General features: G+C 33.7%; 2 protein-coding genes across 2 annotated transcripts; both read left to right on the forward strand.

Annotated features, from left to right (window-relative positions):
* Positions 1-5,999: 5,999 nt before the first annotated feature.
* Positions 6,000-6,593, forward strand: LOC133678819 (uncharacterized). The gene is made up of 2 exons (XM_062101335.1): positions 6,000-6,239; positions 6,333-6,593. Exons 1-2 carry the CDS (start codon positions 6,000-6,002, stop codon positions 6,591-6,593), a joined length of 501 nt encoding a protein of 166 aa, XP_061957319.1.
* Positions 6,594-11,368: 4,775 nt separating this feature from the next.
* On the forward strand, positions 11,369-19,161 carry LOC133678204 (protein argonaute 1-like). The gene is made up of 22 exons (XM_062100441.1): positions 11,369-11,538; positions 12,315-12,994; positions 13,089-13,297; positions 13,550-13,699; positions 13,775-13,908; positions 14,053-14,162; positions 14,372-14,478; positions 14,570-14,708; positions 14,786-14,902; positions 15,314-15,421; positions 15,517-15,588; positions 16,104-16,226; positions 16,327-16,492; positions 16,907-17,166; positions 17,263-17,405; positions 17,577-17,639; positions 17,713-17,776; positions 17,890-18,025; positions 18,112-18,185; positions 18,290-18,384; positions 18,529-18,560; positions 18,660-19,161. Exons 2-22 carry the CDS (start codon positions 12,323-12,325, stop codon positions 18,875-18,877), a joined length of 3,192 nt encoding a protein of 1,063 aa, XP_061956425.1. The 5' UTR covers positions 11,369-11,538; positions 12,315-12,322; the 3' UTR covers positions 18,878-19,161.
* The last annotated feature ends 1,001 nt before the right edge of the window (positions 19,162-20,162 follow it).

Genomic DNA, 20,162 nt, shown 5'->3' on the forward strand with positions numbered 1-20,162 from the left:
TTGTGGTTATTTTTTAAATTTAAAAATATATTAAAATAATATAATTTTTTTATTTTTTTAAAAAATTAACATCAACGTATCAAGATAATCTGAAAACACCAAAACAATATTGATTTGAAAAAAAATAATAAATTCAAATTTAAAAAAAAAACTTCTAAAACACAAAACCTTACAAAGCCGGACTCACTCGAAAAAGAAATAGCATGGGAACTTGTCATATCTTAAACGGTTCTGAGCTATTTTGATCATTTTAAAAATAATTAAGATAACTCATGCATATAAACATCTCTATGATAATTTTTGTTTTTCTTCATACGAGTAGATACACGAGTACATATCATCTTTATTTCTATTATCTTTGGTTTTTTTTTTTGAAATAGCAATTATACTCTAAATTAATTTTTATTTTATTTTAAAAGCAGGCAAAAAAATTAACTTACTATCAAAGGATTTAGAACGGTGGTTGTCGAACGTCAAGAAGGGATAATGTAAGGAAGTTGGTATTTTGCATAAACAATGTTTTGCTCCTCTCCAACAGTTCTCTCAAATTAACTAGCTAGCTAGGTAGACGATGATCAATGAAACCTGGCAAATTGTTTCCTTAAGACGCAGAAACCAGGCATCATCATCATCTAGCTAGAACATGGAGCTCAAGAAAGACTTGCAATGAAGGAATGGCACTATGAAGATCTAGAAAGTTGACACTGTGTAATTAATGGTATGAGTTCCATTAAAGCACGTAAAGTAGCTTGGAAACAAAGCATGTACCGCCCTGCAAATCGGTCACAAAATCTTCAAATCCAAGCAAATAGAAGCATCATATTGCTCCTGCATGATACAGTTGATGGCACCCAATTATTATGAAAAAAGATACTGCTCATCAGTAGCTACTACGCCCTTTCTTACTTGATCACAGTTCAAATGACCCTTCCTTGATAAAGTAAAAACCCTCGCATAAAAGATAACTACTACAAGGATAGGGCGCCGCCTGGTGGTGACCCACCACTAACACCCACTATGCACCACCAGTATGGAGTTGACATGGTGATTGGGCAGGGAGAGGAAGGTGCAAGTTTGATAGATATAAGCGGTGATAGAGGATACCGGCAATCGGAAGGAGGGGCGGGGCTTGGGTGTTTCCCGGGGGCAGACATGGAAACCCCATTAAAAAGTGGCCAATAATGAAAAAGGATATTCTTTTCAACGAATAAGGCTTTAGTTTGGTAATTACCTGGATGGTGCTGCATGGTAAATCTTCAAAGCTATTTTTTATTTCATTTTATAATGATTAAAATAAATATTTTTAAGAATTCGAAGGATTTAAATTCAAGAAAATAAATTATTAACAATGTTGTTATTTTTTTTAAAAAAATAAAGATAATTAAAATAAATATTTAAAATAATCTCAACAATTTAATTTAAGGAATGAAAAACCTTATTTCTTCAGGCAAAGCTCTCATTTCCTTAATATTTCTTTTGCAGAAAAAACATATAATCTAAAAATAAGGTTTTAAAATTAAATTGAAAAATCATGTTTACATAATTTGTTTTTTGGTTGTATGAAAAAACAAAAGAATAAGTAATTTGTGTAACTACATAAAAATTAATCATAAAAAAAGATATTATACTCTCATTGAATATTTATTTGCAATTTTTTTTTATAATTTGTCGCATATTAGACTAATATATAATTATCAATAAAGCTATTGCATATAACCATAAAAGCTCATTGTATTACCAGACAAATACTAAGGTATCAATGCAGAGATTAGTTTTTATTTTCTTGGAACATTTTGGATTACATTTGTGAATTAAAATTAAATCTTTTTTATTGTAAATTAGGTAGAACATCAAGACTTTAAGAAAAAAGATTAGTCTCTTTTAGTCTCTTTTTACACTTTTTTTTTTAATTTTTACTCGAATATCCTCACACCCTTTTAAAAGGTGAGATTAGTCTCATTCGAGATTTGTAGTTGTCTCTCTCAATAAGTATGCTTTTTGAGAATCGAATTTGTGTTCTCATCCTTATAGAAATATAACAGTACCTTAACCGTTAGACCAACCCTTCATAGTTTCTTTTAGTTTTTTTTTTTTTTACACTTAAAATACCTGACATGTGAACCAACAATTATTTGCTAATTTTACCCTCGATTTATGTATAAATGTAATTTGAGATATGAAATGAGTAGGAGCTCAGTTCATTAGGCAGCTCAAGATTTGACTAAAGAAGAAGGGCACCATCTGTCAAAGTGGTTGTATTTATTTATTTATTTATTTATTTCTCTAAGATATTTGCACACTATCCAATTAGTGATGGTGGTGGTTGAGTTCTATTCTTTTCAACTCGAGAATGAAAGGTTACTAATAAGATTCGATTGTGATTTGTGTAAGGGCCTGTGTTCGTATTAAAAAACAAAAAACTGTTTTTTAATTAATTTTTTATTATTTTTGAATCGTTTTAATATAAAAATAAATTTTAAAAACTAAAAAAAATTATTTTAATATATTTTTAAATAAAAAAATTTTAAAAAATAATTATTGTTATAATAATATCAATCACTATGAAGCGTGATTTAAAAATAATAAATAAATAAATATTTGTACTGTGAAGTTTGAATTAGGCACAGCCCATGTTTTGTTTTGTTTTCTACACAAAATGGAGAAAAGAGAAATGTTACAAAGACGGTCATTTTCCAACTTTTATGGCGTCGAAGACCAAAATGATCTTTTCTGTCTTCTCTCTTTCATGTCAATAACCCCGCCCTAAACTGTAATGGTCAATGATCTTTTCTTTACCTTTTTAACTATCAAGTCCGAAGTGCAGTATTTTTTAAAAAAAATGTTAAAAAAAAATTACAACAATTTTCATAAATCATATTGAAAATTAGCTCCATTTTAAATTTATTTTAGATTCTAAATAAAATAATAAAATAAATTCACTTATGAAATTGTTCTCGTTGGAAATTTGTTAAAACATGGTCGAGAGACATATCTAGAACGAGATTAAAAAGAAAATACACTCATTTTAATGATTATAACATAGAATATTATCGTGATTTAAATAAATTATAGGTAAATAAAAAATTAATTTCAAATAACTCTTAATTGATATTTTTGGTGAAACTCAAAATCCTCTAAAAAAACTTTCATCTCATATAGAAAAGAAAAAAAACTTTGTTAATATTTATATAATGAGAAGTTGAAAAGTTAAAATTTAGCTCAAAGAACACTGAACTTTTAGAGTAAAAAGATCCTAAGCAAAGTGAATTTTGAATTAAAACTCTTCTATACACACACATACAGCCAACTCAGCTTGGGTTAGGTTTATTATAAAATAATTTTCGGGGCTATAAAATATTATTGTTTGCCAACTGAAATTTGCAGCCCATGAAAAGATGAATTTGATTAGTTTTTCCATAATTCTTTCATTACTGCATAAGAGATTTTTTAGCTCAAAATTCACCTAATTTAAATCGAAAAATATTCAAGTTTAATTTTGGTTTTTTAGTAGGTAATCAAAGTTATTAATAAACTTAGGTTGAATTTATTGCAAAATATGTTTTTGGGCTATAAAAGATTTTTTTTACCAACTGGAATTTCAGCTGAGGCCTATTCCATGAAGGATTATTTCTTTCAACCAATGAAAGGATGAGTCTAATCAGTTTTTTTCAAAACCCTTTCAATAGTTTCTAAACAATTTTTTTTAGCTAAAAAATCACATGATTTAAATCTAAAAAATATTTAGATTTAATTCTAGTTTTATAGTGGGTTATCAAAGCTGTCGGTGAGAGAATTCCATTAGCTTTTGATTTCTAAGATTCTCTATAAAAAGAGACTAAATGAGATTGTTTGGATTGGTTAATTCTATACTATTTTGATAGAATTCAACACTCTTCTTCACCTAATTTCCCAACTTTACTCTTCTGGTTTTAAAGCCTTGTCATTTCTTTAAATTCTCTTCTTATCTGAAGCTTTAGTTCAATCCTTATATAAGAATAATTAAGTTTTATTTTTTTGGTTCGTTAGACCTTGTTTAAGAGTCCACCTAAACAAGTCGGTGTTATTAGAATTTTGAAAGGCTTATTAAAAAGAGTTCTTTTGAAAAAAAATGAGAAGCAATAAAACCTTAAGGATAAAATATTAATCCTTGGCAACAAGAAAGGAAGTAAAATTTTTTGTTTTGTTTAATCCTATATATTAGTATATATGCTAGGATTATGAATCAATTATTTATCCAAGTTTGTAGAAGTATGCTAGTCTTTTTGTTATGATTGCAGGTTGTTATATTTTTATTACATTGCATGTATATAATCTAAACATATTTTTCTCGCTTGTCTAATTATATTTGTGAATTTTGGACAAAGAATAGCGAATGAGAGAAAAGTAAGAACAATAAGAGTTTATTGCATAGTCATCAAATTTAGCTTGAACCATTCAGGTTAAGTTTGCTTTCGAACCAGATTTTGAGATGACCATGATTAAACTTAGACAACATAACAAATTAACTCGCAATCCAATTGATTCGATAAAACTAAGATGATACTTGGTTTAGTCAACCCCAAGTATTTTAATTTTAAGTTTTATCTAAAATGATATTATTTTATATATAAAAAAACAAAACAATGTTGTTTTGGAATAGACATGGATTGACCTGTTGACCCATAAGTTGACCCAACCAATCCATTCCTTGAGCAAACCAGTTCAAATCCCAAAACAGGATACAATAACTATATATTATACTGTATCAACCAACCTAATAGTTTATATGAATTCGTATTTTTTGATCGGCTAGGGGGTAGTAAAAGGTAGTGTGATAAGGTAATCATTTATGCAGTGATGACTTATTAGTTGATATTTAGCAGCAGAGCGCCGATCGTGAAAGCGGCCTTAATGCTAATCTGATTACATTTTTAATCAACCAAACTAAATTAACGAATAGGAACAAAAAATTAACCCAATATTTGTTGTTAAAGTTAATCCATCGTTTGAATTTGACTGGATGGTTAGGATTGAATCAAAGAAAGAAGAGATTTAGGCGTTTCTCTTAAACGAAGAAAGCCTCATGCATTGTGGTCCTCTGTATGTCCTGTATCACTTTGCTACCTCTTTTATAAGTCTCTAGGCAGTTATCTCTCTCTGTGCTACAGAGCAATAAAAATGCAAAATCTCTTTGCAAGATTTGCATTTTTAAAATATTGAAAGCAACACCTCATGTTTTCCTGAAATAAGAGATTTTGAAGTCAGTCAACTGTTTTCTCGTCAAGATTGATTCTTAAAGGGTTCTTTTTTTCTTCTTCTTTATAGTAGCATCTTGTTATCACTTCTGCCAAATATTTTTGATGAGCTACAAGGATTTATTTAGTTAGAGAAGGTTTCAACTGCTTAGTACATTTTCTCTTCCAGATTGTTCAAGCTGTTTTGGAGAATGCCCTTTCTTGACTCTTATCTGCTATGTATTTCAAATAGCAATAAGTTTGGTCTTTAGTTTTCCTCATTTCGGTGACCATCAAAGTCTTAAAAATTCATAGTGGTTTATGGCATATTGCTGAAAGTTGAAATTGTTTCTTCATCTTTTCTTTTCAGTTCTTTCTGTTCAAGGAGTTTTCATCTTTCTAATAGCTAAACTTGTGCACCCAATGGCAAATCTATTTAAGATTTCTTCTTTCAAAATAGGCAAATTCAGTACCACAATCTGGGCTGTAAAGATGATGCTTCTCTGTATAGGAATCATTTCCACTTTTATTTTGTTCAAAGTGGCTATAATTCCTTACGCGTTTAATCTAATTCTCTCAACTCTTCTTAGCGTATGGATCTCCCTCCGTGGTTGGTTATCTCCTCTTTATATTTATATCATCCTCAACTTCATCATAATCGCCATTGTTGCTTCCTTTATATTTCAACACCCAAACTCCAACACAAAATTGTCCTATTCTAGTTCCAATAAGAAACACAAAAGTCAAAACAAAAGTAACACAAATGATCTCTGGCAAGACCATAGCATGCAAGAAGTGGAAAAACTATTGGAAACAACTTTGTCTTTTGAGAAACTCATCGACTCTTCTCATGATTATTACTCTCTTGACACTTTCTTGACAAATTTCGGTAAAATGCTGCAAGAAAAGACGAATACATACACGTTTAAGGAATCTTACTTGACAGATTCTGCTAGGAAACAGCAAGAAAAGATGGACAAAGAGCCACTGACACCAGAGGCAGATCAGCATGACACCCTGGAGGACGCATGAACATTAATCATGGAGAAGCAAGGGAAAGCACCAGCAAGGTAGTTAAAGAAGAGTGGCACATGGGACACCCCTATGAAGGTGTTACAGAAAGCCAACGAGATGATCACTGCTGCTAGTGATGGTAGTAGGGGTGGCAGCGATGATGATCTGGTTGCTTGGGCTAGGAGAGAACTCAGAAAATCAGATACATTCAACGATTCTATGTCTTTGAGGAGGGAGAAATCAATGAGTCAGGACGAGTTGAATCGACGAGCAGAAGAGTTTATCAGAAAGTTTAATTCTGAAATAAGGCTTCAAAGGCAAGAATCTAAACAGCGGTTCCGGGCAATGGTTCGTGGTGGGGTTTAGTAGCTTGGTTTTTATTAATTAGCGATTAATTACTATGTTAAATCCTGATGATGAAAAGATTTTGCTTCAACTTTCTCTTTTGGAGGTAATTGCCATCTAGTATATGATTACTAATTAGTGTTGTGTATTAATAGCACAATACTTTGTTGTTAATTTCTTTGTAAATACTATATTTAGTTGTCATCTATTCTTCTTGGATCCATATTCGATACCCTTGTTTGGTTGGATAGGTTATTTTCCAGATTTTCTTTTATTTCTCGTGTTTTTAGTTTCCAAATATCTATATCCTTGGCTGGATTAGTGAAGTGGTTGCTGGGGGTGATTGATTGACATTAGTCATTTGATTTAATCCGTCTGCAAAGCTAATTAGTCATGTCGTGTTAGAGGGTGTTAAAAGGGGTTGGTAATAAGTATTTTTTATTTAAAAATATATTAAAATAATATTTTTTATTTTAAAAAAATTACTTTTAATATTAACACCTTTCAATAACAAAGCTACATGTTACCTATGGTAGAAATGGTTATTTCTTCCTTAAACATGATGAGAATCTTTCAATTAGTTAATAGGTTTTCTGATTTGTATTTCTTGTAATTTGTCTTCTACAATGGTGTTCATGAGTGGTAGAATAGACAATGCATCATCATTCAGACAGTCGGGTGTTATTATTTGATATCACTTCCATCTACATGGGCTTTTGCTTTATTATTTCTCATGGCATCTATTCCACAAGCATGGGTTGTATCAGTGCCCTCCTGTCACACACAAATTTTTCTAGAGTCTAAAGCCTAAAAAAGAACACTTACATTTTATTTACTTCGTTTGTAAAGCATGTGAATGGCCAGCCATCATCTTATCTAATGTTTGTCATGTATTAACAATATCTATTTTCTATTCTTACTGCAAATGATGGGTAAAGCTAAAAGTTGCTTCAATATACTTCTTTATGATTATTTTTTTCTGGGTTGTGTTTGTCAGACAACAAAAACATGATTTTACATGTTTTTATTATGGTTCACTGCACTTAGTTTCAACGTAGGTACTTCAATGTCCATTTTTCTTGTTTCATTTCAACAAGCTAAGGTTGTCCCATTGATTGATCTGTTACCCATAAAAAGAAATTAGCTGGAAGTTAGAAATGCATGGAGACAATGTAGCATTTCTTCTTTGAGAAGAAAGCTTGATTGATGATGATGGTGAGAATAATAATAATAATAAGAAGAATACTATGAGGGAAAGGAAGAAGAAGAAAAATGGTGATTATAATAAAAAATAATAATAGTTGTGGTGGTGATAATAATAATAATGATTATAATAGTAGTAATAGTAATAGTAATAATAACATTGATTATATTATTTATTAATAATAGTAGGAGTAGTCATTTTGATTTTTATGTTTTGAATTATTATTTTTTAAAATTCTTTTTGTATGATTGATTTTTTTTAATTTCATTAATTAATATTTAATTTATTAAAAATTAAAATTTATAGTTTTTATAAATTAAATATTTCGGGTCTAATTATGTAAGTTATAAATTTAAAATTTTTTTATATTTTTTTATTAAATTATTCTAATAATATAATATGGCGCTATGGATTTAACATCATATCTTATATTGACTAGCTTTAATTTAAATCATTATATATTTGTCGAAACAGATTTTTTATGTAAATTTTTAATCATATTTTAATATCTAAAAATATTTTTTTATAAAAAATAATTCAGCACCGCTATAAAACACGGAAACCAAGGTTAGTGACAACTACAGCTGGTCAGACTATAACAAAAGTGGTCACGGCGACAGCTCCTAAGTCCTTTGACCCATTAGGCCCATTACCCACTTTCTCCCTACTTGTTCTCGAAGTAGCCAAAAGATTGCTAACGAAGCAGTTGACAATACTTTCAAAATATACAAAGAATCTTCTGGAAAGCAACGTCTACTTTTAAACCCAAATTAAATTAAATTAAATTAACTTTCTAATTTTATGTTATACTTGAAAGGGGTGTTGTGGTATGATTTTATTTATTTTTTAAAGTAGTTTTTGTTTAAAAATCAATTAAAATAATTATTTTTATTTTTTAAAAATTATTTTTAATATTAACGTATTAAAACAATTTAAAAAATAAAAAAAATAAGTTTTCTTTTTATGAAATACCGTTTATAGCAGATTCCAAGCCACGCCTTGATTATTATAATTAGCTGTTATTATTTTCTTGATTGGACAGCTGATTATGGGCGACAGCAATTAAATGACAGTAATCAAGGGTATTTCGGTATTTATGAACGTGCAGCCTTGGTCACGAGATGACAAAACAGGTGTCAAGTGGATGGAGCGAGTAGGGAAAATGGAGAGTAAGTTAGCGGGTTGCGTGTTTGTGAAAGACGAGTCGTGGCCAATCATGCGGATTGTATAAACCTCGTTGCTCTCCCCATTTTTATTTTCTTTACTTTATCCATTCCACCGCACTTTAACCCACTAACCCTTTTTTTTTTTTAACTCCTGCTAGATTGTAACATTTTTTATGCCATTTCTTCTCAATTATTTTATAGGATTAATTTACTATATAGTTGGGCTCGTATTAATTTTTTTTCTAACATATAAAAAGAATGTTAAAAAATAATAATATTTTTAAAGGAGTAAGAAAAATCTGGACTCTAATAATTAATTCAAATTGATTTAATAAGCTCAGTTAATTTAATGATATGATTATAAACAAAGACAAAAGAAACAACAATAACTACAAAAAAAATCACTTGTCACTATTATAAAAAAAAACGCTTAAAATATTTTTAAAATATTTCAACAATCTTATTTGATAACAAAATAAAAATTAAATGAGAATGACAATCTCTATGAAGAAAAATGACATAAAATCTAAAATTCAGTTATCATCAACCTTATTCGATAACGAATCAGACATTGGAGGACTAACCGAAAAAAATCAATATTAAAAGAGGATAAAAAACTAATTCGAGTTAGTGTGTCAAATTCGAGACTCGATCGTAAGATTATAATAACTCCATATAAAAAAATAAAAAAAACAATAAAGATCAACTCCTCAGTAAGTTAAATGATGAGATGCAAGACAGATAAAAAAAATCAAGTAAAAAAACAGCCAGAACAAAGCTTTAGTCAACCTCGACTAACTTGACTTACTCTGGACTTAGGCCATTAGATTGAAAAAATCTCATATAAAGAAAATTGGAAAAAATCACGAATCTCAAGCCCCAAAAACCTAGTGTTAAATTATGAAATTAAAGAAAAAAATAGACTTAAAAAAAATTAAAGTCAAATTATGCTAATTTTCGAAACTCATGACTCGGATCATGAGATTATGATTATTTCATATAATACAAACACAAAAAAATCATAAAGTAAAATCCCCATTCATCTAAATATCGTTGGATGAGATTGAAAAAAAATTAATCAATAAAAATATTAAAAACAAAACAAAAAATACAATATAAAAAATAAGCACCAAATCTAACATCAAAATAAAATAAAATAAAATAGCGAGGAGTGAGGTTAAAAAATAAAATAAATCAATAAAATGATAAAAAATAACAATAAAAGGAACTATAAAAAAATTCATACAAAAATTAAACAAAATCAAATTTTAATAGACGGAATTGAGAAACAAAATAAACTTCAAAAAAATACTACAAGCAAAACCAATAACAATAAAAAAAAAAAAAACCAAGATTTACACAATACAAACTGGTAAGACACAAATTTTTCTTTGGAGGGGCATGCACGGAAACCAAGTCAAGGAAGGAGAATAGAGGGAGAGAAGAAAAAAAAACCATCGTTACGCTGTTGTTGGGCACACATGCCTAACTACCGGGAAGAGGATGTCAAGTAAGTTCTAATGTTGTTGTGATTTTTTAATATTAGTATATCAAAATCAAATAAAATAATAAAAAAATTCATGAATTCAAATGTTTTAAAAGTAAATACACCTAAATACGACTAAAATGCAATGCAAGATAATCACCTCAACTAAGAAAGTGTTTGAAAGTATGATAACAGTTGATTTTTAAAGTGTTTTTCACTAAAAAGTGTATCAAAATATTTTTTTTAAAAATTTATTTTTGAAATTAGCGTATTAAAATTATAAAAAAACTAATTTAAAATAAATTTTTTTTATAAGAAAACATGTTGAGCCGTAGCTCCGATTGCCCATAATATCTTATCTTTCTCCCCTCTTGTAAGGATTCACATTGATAATATTGTTGATGCCTTCTTTATTTTATTTCTTTTTATATAATTATTCCGACTGTCGCATTATCTACACACACATATATAAATATATATGATTTTATTTGAGAACTTTTTACTAAATACATACAATAGATAAAAACAATAATTCGTCTTCTACCATGTAAAATATCACGCCACCCAATATTTCCTTTAATTTTCCCTTTTTTTCCCCTGTAGTAACACCTTATATCCTAAAAATATAACTCGATATCAAAAAATTAAAATAAATCAATTCATATATTCCTTTTGATATGCGACAAATAAAGATCCGGAACAACGAAGTCTCATAACTCCAAACAAATAAAAAAGAAAATAATTGCCACGTCACACAATCCCAACAAGTAAAAAATCTAAAACCATCCAGCTCAGGATCTACGTGTCAAATGTTAAAGCAACAAAAAGCCCTAGCAGTCTGGCACTGCTCCCTTCTCTATAAAGTAGTGTAGGGACAGAGTTGTCATTTTCAAACACCTAACCTCTCCTTTATAACGACCATTTTTGTAGATATCGGTATTTTACAAGGAGCTCTTTCTTTTTTCTTTCGTTTTTATTCTTTTTTTATTTTATCTTTTCTCTCTCACTCTCTCTAAACGAAGTGCGCTCATAGTGCTGTACGGTCACCTTCTTTTTGTCGTTTTTCACTCTCCGGTGACCGAAAAGTTGTTTTCCGATAACTGCTATCAGGTGATGCTACTGGTTCTCCTCTTCCTCTCACTACCTGTTGACTCTGGATCTACCGTGTTTGACACCGCTTTCAGTTATTTCGTACTTGTTTCACACAGATCTGTTTGGTTTCAGTCACTGTTTGCCTCCTTGAGCTGTGAAATGCAGTGTTCTGGTTTTGGACGGCGAGATCTTTTCGCTGTGGCTATTTAGTGGTTTATTTTTAGGATTTTAAGTGGTTTTATGGAGTATTGAGCGACTTTAGTTTAGATTTTTCGAACTAGGGTTTCTGTTCTCGTTGTATGATCAGTGTTGCGTTCTTATTACTTAAATTTTATATGGCATTTTTTTGTTGTTTACGAAAGCGAACTCTGGAATTTTCTTTTGTGTTTAATGCTTGATTATGTACTGAATGTCTATTTTGATTTTGTTTTTACCTTTTGAAATCTTAGGGTAGTTTTATCATTTCTATCGTGTATACGGTTAAATGCTTGGGGCTGTTAAGACTGTTGTTTTTGTTTTTCTTGAGAATGAGTTTTGTTTTGAAACTTGCTGCTAACGTTCGATTTACTTGTTAGTCCGGGGAAGCTTTTATGACGGAGCGGAATTAATTTTCAAGTGTTCCCTCTTGCTATTTTAATTTTACAGTTATGCTTTAATGATCTTGCTTTTTCATAATTGCTTTTTGTTTTTGGTCCAATTTGTAGGTGTTGCTTATTATGTTTTCTGTTGTTTGGCTTGAGATTTGCTATCATTTAACGGGATCGACTCATGTTAGAAGTGTTTTGCTTTTGCAGGTATCATCATGGTGAGGAAGAGAAGAACCGAAATTCCTCAAAGTGGGGGTGAGAGTTCTGAGTCGCAGGAAACTGATACTGGTCGGGGTGCCCAGCCCCCAGCTGAGAGGAGTGGTCCGCCTCAACAGGGAGGAGGTGGAGGAGGATACCAAGGTGGAAGGGGTTGGGGTCCCCAGTCTCAGCAAGGAGGTCGTGGAGGTGGGTATGGTGGTGGACGAGGCCGGGGAGGGATGCAACAACAGCAATATGGTGGAGCCCCTGAGTACCAGGGCCGGGGAAGAGGGCAACCTCAGCAAGGAGGTCGAGGATATGGTGGTGGTCGTACTGGAGGTGGCCGCGGAGGGCCATCTTCAGGTGGATTTAGACCACCAGCACCCGAGCTGCACCAAGCTACCCCAGCTCCTTATCCAGCTGTGGTGACCACTCAGCCCATGCCATCTGAGGCAAGTTCTTCTATGCGACCACCAGAGCCATCGATAGCAACTGTATCGCAGCAGCTGCAGCAACTATCTGTTGAGCAAGAAGGTTCTTCTAGCCAGGCGATTCAGCCGCTGCCAGCCTCAAGTAAATCGGTGAGGTTCCCTCTTCGACCAGGAAAAGGTAGCACTGGCATTAGGTGTATTGTAAAGGCTAATCACTTCTTTGCTGAGCTACCAGATAAGGATTTGCACCAATATGACGTGAGTGACTGTTTCAACATCCTTCTTCCGTTGATAATTTGTGTTCCATCAATTATTGTTGCATGTGGGTAATTGGTTTTGTTGATGGGAATAGGTCACCATAACACCAGAGGTCACATCAAGGGGTGTAAATCGAGCTGTAATGGAACAACTGGTTAAACTGTACCGGGAATCTCATCTTGGAAAGCGTCTTCCTGCTTATGATGGACGGAAGAGTCTATATACTGCCGGAGCACTTCCTTTTCAGGCGAAAGATTTCAAGATCACCCTCATTGACGATGATGATGGATCAGGCGGGCCAAGGTTCCTTTTTTTTCTTCTTTTTTGTGGTTTCTTTTCATGTACTGTTTTTCATTCTTGGAGGGCTTTTTTTGGTTCAATCTCTGAGATTTGCATTCTGGTTCTTGTCTGGGGAGAAACAGCACTTCAAAATGCCAAATTGTATGCTCTTTTTCAGTCATCCAACTTAATATTCTCGCTTGTGGCATCATAATGGGGTGATTGCCTTAGCTTTGTTTCTTTGTTCCATGCTGTTAAATATCTTTCATCTTGCAGGAGAGAGAGAGAATTCAAAGTTACAATCAAATTGGCTGCTCGTGCTGACCTGCACCACTTGGGACTTTTTTTGCGAGGACAGCAAGCTGATGCGCCTCAGGAAGCCCTTCAAGTTCTTGATATAGTTCTGCGTGAATTGCCTACTGCTAGGTAGCCTGTAGCCAATGTATTCACTTGTGCACTGTCACTTCTGCATGCTAAAGTGTGGTTGCTGATAAACTGTAGGTATTGTCCTGTGGGTCGATCATTTTATTCCCCTGACCTAGGAAGGAGACAATCACTTGGTGAGGGCTTGGAGAGTTGGCGTGGTTTCTATCAAAGTATTCGTCCTACTCAGATGGGACTATCGCTGAACATTGGTATGTTCGATTGATTAAATTTGTTTTCACATAGGGTCTTGTTAAAGTCCATCTCTTGCACACGTGTGATTATTTTTCTGTATTGTCATTCGACAAATATGTAGTGAATTTTCTTTGCAATTTAATGGCTTTTCTGTGCTGCAGATATGTCATCCACGGCCTTCATTGAGCCACTGCCAGTCATTGATTTTGTGACTCAATTATTAAATCGTGATGTTTCCTCTAGACCGTTGTCTGATTCTGATCGTGTAAAGGTTAGAATTTATTTGTTCTTTTGGTCTTATTTTTTTTATTACAACTCTGGCTCATCTGATCTAGTTGTGAGGTATATGCCATTTTATAAAACAGTTACTAGTCATTTGCTACAATTTCTATAACACGTCGTCTTGGTTTTTGCACTCTACAATTTTCTCAAGTTGATTTATCTATTACAAGACGTGAACACTTTCTTCTCTATTTAAAGATTAAAAAGGCGCTAAGAGGCGTCAAAGTTGAAGTTACACACCGTGGAAATATGCGCAGAAAGTACCGTATTTCTGGCTTAACATCACAGGCAACACGGGAGCTGACGTGAGTTTCATACTCTATGATAAGTATATGTTGTTAGAATTTGGACGCACTAAATTGGTCTTGGTGGGTGACATAATTTTTTCTGTTCTAGTTTCCCGGTTGATGAAAGAGGAACCCTGAAATCTGTCGTGGAGTACTTCTACGAAACCTATGGTTTTGTAATTCAACACCCTCAATGGCCTTGTCTACAAGTAGGAAATCAACAGAGACCTAATTATTTGCCTATGGAGGTAATGCATATTTCTTCATTTCCATTGTGTAGTCAGTTTATGGGTGTACCTGCTTATGAATTATCCCTTGAAAACAGGTCTGCAAGATTGTTGAGGGTCAGAGGTACTCCAAAAGATTGAACGAGAGACAGATAACTGCATTGTTGAAGGTGACCTGCCAACGTCCTCAGGAAAGGGAGAAAGATATTATGCAGGTAAGATTATTATGCTGGTATAATGTAGTGAGTATGTTTGTACTCCGATCGCAACCTTGCTGGATACTTCAATAGTCTATTGGCTGTATATATTAGTCCTTCTGTTTAAATGGTTCTTTTGCTTTCTTGATCTTTTATGCATTGCTTTTTTTAAAAAAATTATTTTTTCATGCTCAACTATTTTTTAAATTTACCGGTTCCTTTTTGTTTTTTAATTGTCAATAACAAGTGTTAATATGTTTATATTTTAGGATATGGATTGCCAGTTGTGCTAATGTTGGCATAATTTCTTTTGACCTGAGGTGCTCTAGCTATGAGTTAGGAGCTTCCTTTAGTTAGTTATTTATGCCTAAAAGTTTAGTAGCAAATTGTGAAATATTATTATCCTAACATGCTTGATTGCTTGAGCAGACGGTTTATCACAATGCATACCACAATGATCCATATGCAAAGGAGTTTGGTATCAAAATCAGTGATAAGCTTGCTTCAGTTGAAGCTCGCATTCTGCCTCCCCCATGGGTAAATAGTCTTTGTTTTCTATGTGTTTTGTCACCTATTTAAACTTTACATCATGTTGCAAGTGTCCATTGGGTTGCTTCCTTTTGTCTTTGCAGCTTAAGTATCATGACACAGGCAGAGAGAAGGATTGTCTTCCTCAAGTTGGGCAGTGGAATATGATGAATAAGGTATTGCTTGATATAATAGCCATATGCATTTCACATCAACTGTGGTCTATCTGTAGTTTGTCTCTGCTTTTTTTCTTTCTCCTGCTGTTTGTTTAAATGTGAAGTTGCCAGTTTGTGTTTGTAACTCAGTGAGATCTAGAAAGTAGTCTGTCTGAATTGTGGTTAGTGAGTGGTAGGAAAAGAGGAAAGATGGGAGGGAGGCTAGAGATTTACCCATTATGCCCTGGGACCATCTCCAGTCAGCAAGGATGGTGGTTGGCTTTAGTAGAGATATGTCTATAATGAGTAATGTTAGATACACTATTTGAAGTTCTACATGTTGTGGATGTTTGGCTCACTTTGATCTTTGCTCACAAGATCACAAGCATCAATGCAACTTTCTTGTGCGCACAAGCACACTCTCTTTCATTATTGGCTGGTTATTGGTACTCTTGTTTGGGCTTGTATATCTAACCTTCATTGTGTGAAATATTTCCTTTCAAGTTAGAAGACTAAATTTGTTAATTATGTGGCAGAAAATGGTCAATGGGGGAAGAGTGAATAATTGGATCTGCGTCAATTTTTCACGAAATGTGCAAGACAGTGTGGCTCGAGGATTTTGCTATGAACTTGCACAAATGTGTCAAATTTCTGGCATGGTATTTAACTTGGACATTTCCTTCGGGCATCTGCTTCCAATTTCTTTTTGGACTTCAATTTTGTTCATCTCTAAACATTGGATTGTGGGTTTTTATACAGGACTTTGCTCTTGAGCCATTGCTGGCTCCTGTCAGTGGTCGTCCTGAGCATGTAGAAAGGGTTTTGAAAAATCGATACCATGAAGCAATGACCAAGCTCCGGCCCCATAGCAAGGAACTTGACTTGCTTATTGTGATTCTCCCTGACAACAATGGTTCTCTTTATGGTAAGAGACTGGATTTCAGTCAAGTTGATGATGCTTGTGTAGTCTTGTTTTTGTTTTAACAAATCAGAGGGTATTGGCGAGTTTTATTAATTTTTTTTATTTCATGCTAACAGTTTTGTATTCGAATTAAAATCACTGTTGATGACTGCCAAATTTATAGGGAAAATTCTGACAAGAAATCTCTGCTTTAATATGCATCTGAATATATTTGTGCATAATTTTTTATTTTCAGAAAGTACACCAAGAGTAAGAAAATTGTATGTGCAGTTTAAAAGATCTATATGTGCGTGTTTTTAATTATGTTTAGCTGTTATAAATCTTCCCTTACCATTGTATCTTTTTAAAAGTTTGTTTTCTTAGATACTTTATATAATTCATTTTGCAGTTCACAATTTGTTTTTCCTTTTGTTGCAGGTGATTTGAAGCGTATTTGTGAGACAGATCTTGGGCTTGTTTCCCAGTGCTGTTTGACAAAGCATGTGTTCAAAATGAGCAAGCAATATCTCGCTAATGTGGCTTTGAAGATAAATGTGAAGGTTGGAGGAAGGAATACAGTACTTGTGGATGCAATATCTAGACGTATCCCTCTAGTCAGCGACCGACCTACTATTATTTTTGGTGCTGATGTTACTCATCCTCATCCTGGGGAGGACTCAAGCCCATCTATTGCAGCCGTATGCAAATCTTCTATCTTCAGCTTCTGAATGCCTACATCTTTTTTTTTCTCACCTGCTTAGTTTTTTTGGTTGATTAATACAATTGGAATGCAGGTAGTGGCTTCGCAAGATTGGCCAGAGGTTACCAAATATGCTGGCCTGGTTTGTGCTCAAGCCCATCGACAAGAGCTTATCCAAGATTTATATAAAACATGGCAGGATCCTGTACGAGGGACAGTGTCTGGTGGCATGATCAAGTATGATTTACCTCTCCTCTCGTACTTCCTCACTTTCTCTTCATGCTTGTCTTTGGTGCATTAAAGTTAGGATTATTGTTAGTTGACCATTGAGTCAACAACTAATCTGTCTCTGTTCCAAGAATAGCTTTTTGTGGTTAGATGGTTTGAATGTATTTTTCTATAATGCAGGGAACTTCTCATATCCTTCCGTAGGGCAACCGGGCAGAAGCCACAGCGAATTATATTCTACAGGTATTATCCTGTTCTCCCTGTTTTTTTTTTTTTGTGTATTGCTGCCATGTCTAATGGTGTAATTATTTTCCAGAGATGGTGTCAGTGAAGGACAGTTTTATCAAGTTTTGTTGTACGAACTTGATGCTATTCGTAAGGTAAAGCTGCTTTTCCTCGAAGCTCTCTAGGTTTTTTCTTTTCTATTTGGTCATTATCTTGTTGGATTTTGTAAGCCCTCTTAATTTCCCATTTCTCTGCTTGTCAACCTCAGGCATGTGCTTCTTTAGAGCCCAATTACCAGCCTCCTGTGACATTTGTTGTGGTTCAGAAGCGTCATCACACAAGGCTGTTTGCAAATGATCACCGTGACCGCAATGCTGTTGACAGGAGTGGGAATATATTGCCTGGTAATAAATCTGGCTTGGTGATAGAATCGTGTTCCAATTTGCTTTAGATTTGCGTGACATGTTTCACTAAACATTTCATATGGTAGGTACTGTTGTGGACTCGAAGATCTGCCATCCTACTGAATTCGACTTCTATTTGTGTAGTCATGCTGGGATTCAGGTAAGACTTGCATTTCCGCGCAAGATTCACATTTCCTTGTGTAAATCTGATTGCTGTAGAGCACTTGTTGCTTTTGATTTCTCACCAATGGCCACCAACAACAGGGCACAAGCCGTCCAGCTCATTACCATGTACTTTGGGATGAGAACAAGTTTACTGCTGATGGGCTGCAGTCCCTGACAAACAATCTTTGCTACACGTAAGTTTATGTCTTCTTTAATTTTACAGTATGATGTGTCTTGATAGTTTATTGATTTGTTTCCTTCCCTTGTCATTCTATTTTTATTTTTAATTTTATTTTAGCTCTAATTTTGGTCTTGCTACTCATTTTTTTCCCTTCCAGATATGCACGATGCACGCGATCTGTTTCCATTGGTAAGCCCCCCCCCCCCCCCAATGATTCACGTCAATAATACAATCATGGATTGTACTAGACTAATAACTTCCCCTCTTGCTTGCTTTATGATGTTGCAGTGCCACCTGCATACTATGCTCATCTTGCTGCATTTCGAGCTCGTTTCTACATGGAGCCAGAGACATCAGACAGTGAATCAATTGCAAGTGGCATGGCTGGTGGTCGTGGAGGTGCTGGTGGGGGTCCTCGTCAAACACGTGGACCCGGTGCTAATGCTGCTGTGAGGCCTTTACCTGCCTTGAAGGAGAATGTCAAGCGGGTTATGTTCTACTGCTAGGATCGTTGGAAATCCCCTACTTTTGGATGGGCATTTAAATTTTACTAGTTGAAACTGTTCTGTTCGGAAAGCGGGGGAGGCCCCTGCTCGCTCTGAAGCAGAAATATCAAGCTGGCTATGCTCTGCTTTTTGTGTCATCTGGCCAGTTGATATTTGCTTTTAAATTGCCACTGATCCTACCGTGATCAGAAAGCTGCTTTCTGCTCATGCTGTGTGTATGGCATCGAATATCACTGAATCTTAAAACTCTTAATCCTCTTGAAACTGGGATTTCATTTTTCATACATCTGGTCATCTTCCTGCCGCCTCTATTTGTCTCGGCATGGATCTGGAAATTGCAGTTTGGATTTAGTTCCAACAGCCGAGGTTCCAAATTTAGTCAAATGGTAATCATTAACAGATGAAAGATTAAAGATTATGAGAAAGCTAGTTGGTGATAGGGAATGTGGGCTGTCAGATACTTCTTGCCTACCGAGTCACAACAGTTCATGGCGTCTGCTAAGCCAGTATTGTTGCCGAGAAATAGCACCGGACTCTTCATTATGCAGCTCGGGATTAGAAAATTGTATAGAAGCAGCAGAGAAGTCTCAATCCTTCAAGTAATTCGAAGTCGTTATTTAAAAATTATTGTTGGTAAATGAATGATAATTGTAACGAGTGATATGAAAACAATTTTAAAATTAAACTAAATAAGAAATTTTATCCTTCGATCGAAACAAGATTGAATCCCGTTTTATAATCAGCTTTCGATTTAGCCCAAATCAAGATCTAGAAAATAATTCAAATCAATTTAGAAAAATCACATCAAGCACGATCCAAATTTATCCAGGCAACATACATGCGAAGGTATAAATAGTATCCAAGAAAGAAGTAGCTTGCGGTCGTAGCAAAGAACGTGAGAAATGAAAAAAATAATTTTTTAAAAATAAAAATAATATTATATTAATATAATTTTAAATAAAAAATAGTTGGAAAAATAACTATTATTATTAATTTAAACAGTAACAAGATACTGGAACATGGAGATCACACACAGGTCACGTGAGAACTTGTAACCTTCCTTTGGGAAGGAGAAGAAAAGCATAAAATATACGAGTCCTCTCCAATCCATGCATTTTACTCACTGTATCATTCTTCCCCTCCACTTTTAAGATATTAAGCAGAGAAGGCAATCTAAGCTTGCTTCCTCTGTCAATCACACATTCCTTTCTTTTCTTTAAGATTTCTCCTCCTCCTCCTCCTCCCCTAGCCAAAGCCTTTTTATCTTTCTTTTTTTTCTAAGCAT

The sequence above is a fragment of the Populus nigra genome, chromosome 18 (assembly GCF_951802175.1).
Source record: "Populus nigra chromosome 18, ddPopNigr1.1, whole genome shotgun sequence".
NCBI lineage: Eukaryota > Viridiplantae > Streptophyta > Magnoliopsida > Malpighiales > Salicaceae > Populus > Populus nigra.

Coding starts and splice junctions, on each gene's coding strand:
- LOC133678819 (XM_062101335.1), top strand. CDS start 6,000: ATGCAAGAAGTGGAAAAACTATTGGAAACAACTTTGTCTTTTGAGAAA. Junction 6,240..6,332: donor AGCATGACACCCTGGAGGAC/GCATGAACATTA, acceptor AAGGTGTTACAG/AAAGCCAACGAGATGATCAC.
- LOC133678204 (XM_062100441.1), top strand. CDS start 12,323: ATGGTGAGGAAGAGAAGAACCGAAATTCCTCAAAGTGGGGGTGAGAGT. Junction 17,640..17,712: donor CAGCGAATTATATTCTACAG/GTATTATCCTGT, acceptor ATTATTTTCCAG/AGATGGTGTCAGTGAAGGAC. Junction 18,385..18,528: donor ACAAACAATCTTTGCTACAC/GTAAGTTTATGT, acceptor TTTCCCTTCCAG/ATATGCACGATGCACGCGAT.